This window comes from Chenopodium album, chromosome 25 (assembly GCF_948465745.1).
Source record: "Chenopodium album chromosome 25, dcCheAlbu1.1, whole genome shotgun sequence".
NCBI classification, from domain to species: Eukaryota; Viridiplantae; Streptophyta; class Magnoliopsida; order Caryophyllales; family Amaranthaceae; genus Chenopodium; species Chenopodium album.
In genome coordinates this window covers 35,527,641-35,532,939 of record NC_137858.1, presented here as the reverse complement: position 1 = coordinate 35,532,939, position 5,299 = coordinate 35,527,641, and the positions used below count along the sequence as shown (strand labels likewise).

General features: G+C 33.4%; 1 protein-coding gene across 1 annotated transcript; it reads right to left on the bottom strand.

Moving 5' to 3' along the window:
• Positions 1–3,987: 3,987 nt before the first annotated feature.
• Positions 3,988–5,041, bottom strand: LOC145615346 (auxin-binding protein ABP19a-like). Its single transcript, XM_081670415.1, has one exon. The coding sequence runs from the start codon at positions 4,942–4,944 to the stop codon at positions 4,318–4,320; it is 627 nt and encodes a 208-aa protein (XP_081526541.1). The 5' UTR covers positions 4,945–5,041; the 3' UTR covers positions 3,988–4,317.
• Between the last annotated feature and the right edge of the window lie 258 nt (positions 5,042–5,299).

Genomic DNA, 5,299 nt, shown 5'->3' with positions numbered 1-5,299 from the left:
CAATCAGAGGTCGCCACGTGTCGTGGGGGGCGCCGTTTTATAGCTTTCAAGGCTTTTTTGGGATTTGGGCCTGAGGTCATCAGAGCCCTTTTCTCTTTCTGATTGTAGCTTTAGGGTATTTAGATATGGCTGACACGTGTCACCATGACAGGGGGACACGTGTCTCGTTCTCATAGGGCCACGTGTCGCCTCTTTATTAGGCCACGTGTCACTATGAGATTGGGCCACGTACCTGGGGTATTTTTACCCTAAACAATTATGATAATGTAACTTTTTTTCTTTGAATCAAAGAGTTTTTGTATCCATAAATTGAGTTTTTTTTTTTTATCTCTTTTGTTAACCATGTGATCCACCCAATTTCATGGTATATTAGTTTTCAATCATACTAATTGAATATGTGTGTGTATATATATACATATAATTGTGTCATGTTTGTTTACAATGGTCGATCCTAAGACATCTAATTAAAAAAATAATTAATAAAAGTTCAAAATCCCTATTTTACATTGTGTATAGTAAACTTGTATGACATGTATGTAGTTTTTGTCAAATGCATAATTTTCAGCATAGTTGATAAATGATCACTATTTAAGGGACTAAGATCAACAAGTATACCTCACTTGAAAGGGTAGTTGGAAGCTTGTGGTGTCCACAAACCCAATTGCAGTTTTTAACGTTGTATCTTCCTAACTTTTTCCCCACTAGATATTTCAAAGATGTCAATTTGTCGATGGGTGTGATGAAAGTAATGGTAGAATTTTTTTCACGCCACCACACAATCACACACTTGAAAATTACTCTTCGTTGATAGAAATTTGTATAGATTATCTCAATAGTATTAGGGAAAATACACTTTAATAATCTCAATTTTGCTCAATTTACTTTAAATAATTTTAAATTTTGATTATTTGTAATAATTCCAACTATCACTTGCGTTTTCTTTCTTCAATCCGGATTACCGGTTACGCCTAATTTTATTTTTTTCCAAATAAATTATATGACACGTGTTACATTCTAATTGTTTCAAAAAAAAAAAAACTTTAAAAAAAGGGGGGGAAAAAAAGAAAAAAACCAAAGACCACCAGCCACCCTAGTGGCTGTCCTTCCCCAACCGGAAAGACCCACACCCAAACCACCCTCTTTAACTTCCAGGCCCCACTTTTCCGTCGAAAACCTCTCCACACAGGAAACCCTCCCGTCACTCCCTTTGATTGCAATTTCTGGCAATTAGAGGAGAGAAAGGGAAGGGGCTGCATTATTAATTTGGTGGTTTTAGGGATGGGGGAGGTGATTTCGAGGGTCAGGATGGTGTTAGGGTGGTTTCAGGGGTGGGGGCTGGGGAGGGGGAGGGGATGAGGACGGTTTTAGGGATGTGGGCTTTCGTTATGGGTTGTTTCGGGTTTTATGGGTGCTGGTTTTGAAATAAGGGTTTTGGCTCTGGCTGGCTTAGGGGGTCTAAGGGAGGTAGAGGGGGCCGGTTTCGCGGGGTTAGGGCGGTTTTTGGGGAGGTTTTGGCTGCTGGGGCTAGGGAGGGGATGGTTTGGGATTGGCTGTGGATGGAAGTGGCCATTGCCAGTGGTTGTGGGCTGGTGGTGGCTGGTTTTGATTTTTTTATTGATTTTTTCTTTTAATATTTTTTTTAATAATTTGGACCACTTACATCTTGACACATGTCAAGCGACCTAGAATTTTAGGTCATTGACTTTTGCTAACCGGTTTGGGATTGAAGAAAGTAAATACAATTGAAAGTTGAGATTATTATAGAATAATTGATTGTTGGAATTATTTAAAGTAAATTAAGCAAAGTTGAGATTATTAAAGTGAATTTTTCTAGAATATTTTCAAATAATTTCGTTCATAATATTATGTGTTTATTTCTAAATAGGATTTTGGAATAAATAAGTACACTATCTATATTAATTGACAAGATATGCCAAATATCACAGATATGCTAGGAGATTTATATAATAATCCTACATGGTATATTCGTATCACAACCTCAGATAATAAGGGCATGTTCCTATTTACTAAAAACAACTGAAGTGGATTGAACTGATTGGGGCTGAACATAACTGAACTGAGCTAAAATGAATTGTTTATGAGAGAAGAAAATTAGGAACTAAACTGATTTGAACTAATTGAAGCTAAACAGAATTGAAATTAATAAGTTGAACAGAACAGGCCCTTAAGTCTCCACAATATTTTTTCCACCCTTGATCCTGATGCTTACTTTTTATGCCACACCACCCTCCTCATCTCGGCTCCACGCCATCCTTGTCCACCACATGCTACTACTATCTATGGTCGATCCAATCAACAATTAACGAGAAAACTCTTCACCTCATAGGCTTATGATAATATTATTGAATTGAAGTGAACGAAATATCTTTATACAATTTTTTTAGAAAAGTTTATTTATAAACTACATGTTGTAATGAATCTATCAAGATTCTAGCTTATTTGAATAGCCTAACTAAAGATTTATTAGTTTTTAATTTTGAAAAAATAGATAAATAAATAAGATTCTACATGATAATAATAATGTTAAAAATAAATTAGGAAAAAAAGTCAATTTTTTTTTTCTAAATTTAATCAAATTAACAATAATTAGGAATCGAAGTGTCTTTAAAAAAAAAAAAGGAAATTTTAGAAATAGAGGGTTTGCTTAAGTTTGTGATTTGACTTTGTTAAATGAGCATAGGCCGCATTCTCCTTCGAGAGTACTGTATGACAATGACTTAATGAGGAGAGTACTTATTATAAAGTAAACATAGTTTTTTTGTTCAATTTCTTCAATGTGAGATACATGTACATGACAAATTCCTAACACCCCGACATTATTTTCACATTAATTTGTTATAGAACAACAATTTCACTCACATGTGGGCTTATTCACGGGCTCAATAGACTCCTATCTAATGATAGAGTTTGTTAACAACTGTGTTGAAGGGATCATTACTAAGCTTTGGCCAATTTCACGCATTAACCCACCACATCTAGCTCCCACTACCACCACCTCAACCAATCCATCCCAGGCCACCCGTTAACACCACCACTACCCCACATCATGTAGAAGATATGCCACTATAATCCACCACCATCTTCTATATGTACGAAGTAAAAGTTTTCATTAAATGTACATAGTATAAAGTACTAGTGAGTGTTTGGTTGCACACTCATTTTCCTAAAAAAAAATGGTTAATTTTTCATGATGTCGCATTGTCGTATTTCCAAGGAAGTTCACAAATCACAACCAACTTAATTTGATTATCAATGGAGTAAAACTTTCTATGGGAAGTTTCATTGATTTAGGTCCCACTTTCTTTACCTTATTTTTGCTGAACTGAAATTATTTTTACTGAAACAAAATTATATTTGCTGAACTTAAATTATTTTTACAGAACTTAAATTAATTTTACTGAACCGAATTTTTTTTTGCTGAATTGAAATTAGTTTTCTGATTTTCTATTATAATTCTTCTTTAAGAAAACTGAATTTTACTGAAATGAACTGAACTTATTTTTACTGAACTGAAATTACTTTTATTGAATTGAAATTAATTTTACTGAACTGAACTTATTTTTATTGAACTGAAATTATTTTTACTGATTTTCTATTATAATTCTTTTATAAGAATACTGAATTTTACTGAACTGAACTTATTTGTACTGAATTGAAATTATTTTTACTTAATATTATTTTTTTAAGGTGGAGAGGACAGGGCCTTAATTAGGCCAATTCTAGATATAATATAACTATATAAGCACCTTTGTATGTTCATTTGATTTAAAAAAATACTTGCTAGGAAATTATATTGCCAGTTAGGTAATTTCATTTCGTTCCACTTCAAAGCAAGAACTTTCATTTTTGATTGTATATATTTTACGATTAACATCAACCAAATAAGCATGTATCTAGCTAGTATGACAATGGATACAAAATATCGATTGTTATAAATAAATTATTAGAAAAAAAAAAAATACACTCTAGTTAACATAAAATTCACTTAATAATAAATACGTAATACATAGTAATAGGTTACATGTCACGAAACTTTTAGTAATGAATAAAATAGAAAACATAGCAAACATTTTTTTCTTTAGATCGAAAGTTGAACGTAAAATACTTGGGACATTATTACATTAGTTAGGCTCTTTTTTATCCTCCCCTCCTTTGGAATAAAATTATATTTGTACTTAACATGCAAATAATAATAAAGTAAATCGTCAAGCTTGATAGATGCCATGCAATTTATGCAATATAAAGAAAAGATTAATTAAAAGATGGGAGAAGAAAAAGAGGTAACTTAATAATTTATTAAGTTGTGCCAAATAACTTCTTCATCCGCATAACCTCTTGATGACTTAGAAGAGAGATTTGCTCAGCAATCTCACCAGGTAAATTTCCCTCAAAAAGAGAAGACGAAGTGATTTGTAATCCTGGATTTGCACCATTTAAACTCACAAATGCAAGAGCCGGAGTTTTACCAACGTTAACTTGAAAATGTAGCATTGCTTGGGGAAACATCATAACGTCACCAACTTCTAACTTCTTATAGTATGCAGTGTTGTTTGTATCAATAAACCCTGCAACAATAGTCCCTTTTGCTACAATAAGAACTTCTGATGTTCGGTGGGAGTGAACTGGGATAACTCCTCCCACAGCAAAGTCTAACCTTGCCAAAGCAATACCTAAACCATTCAAAGCTGGATATGCATTTGCAAACGCAAGAGTTAAATGGTTTCGAAAAATATTTGTGGTAGGTTTCTCACCACGAAACCCTGTGTAAACAAAGTCATCGCTAGTGACTGTAGCAGGATCTTTGCAAGCATATCCTTCTGGTCCCATCGGACGACTAAGGTCTCCTACACAAAAATCGTGTTGGATGGCATGGCTAAAAGATGCTACAAGAGAGAGGATTAAGAAACCTAAAAGATTTTCCATCTAATTGAAAGGTAAGGTAAGTAATTTGGATGTATGTATGTGCTACTATGAAGTTTTGGTCTCTACTTGGTGTACTTTCATGCATATCAAAGTGGCAAATCACTCCCTACTATATATATATGAGTTGCCTAATCATTTAATCATAGATATTGCTCCCTTTTCTAAGAAAAATGTTTAAAGAATTCATTTTATTAATCGAGTGATATGATTGTGTTCTTTATCAATTAAATGATTACATTGTTTTACAAGTAGATTCATGATGAATGTTGGATACAAAGATGAATTGAAATGATGCTGAAGTTGACATTGGATAAGGCCAGCAACTTTATCGTTTACCTATAAATTTCTTCAATTT

Coding starts and splice junctions, on each gene's coding strand:
- LOC145615346 (XM_081670415.1), bottom strand. CDS start 4,944: ATGGAAAATCTTTTAGGTTTCTTAATCCTCTCTCTTGTAGCATCTTTT.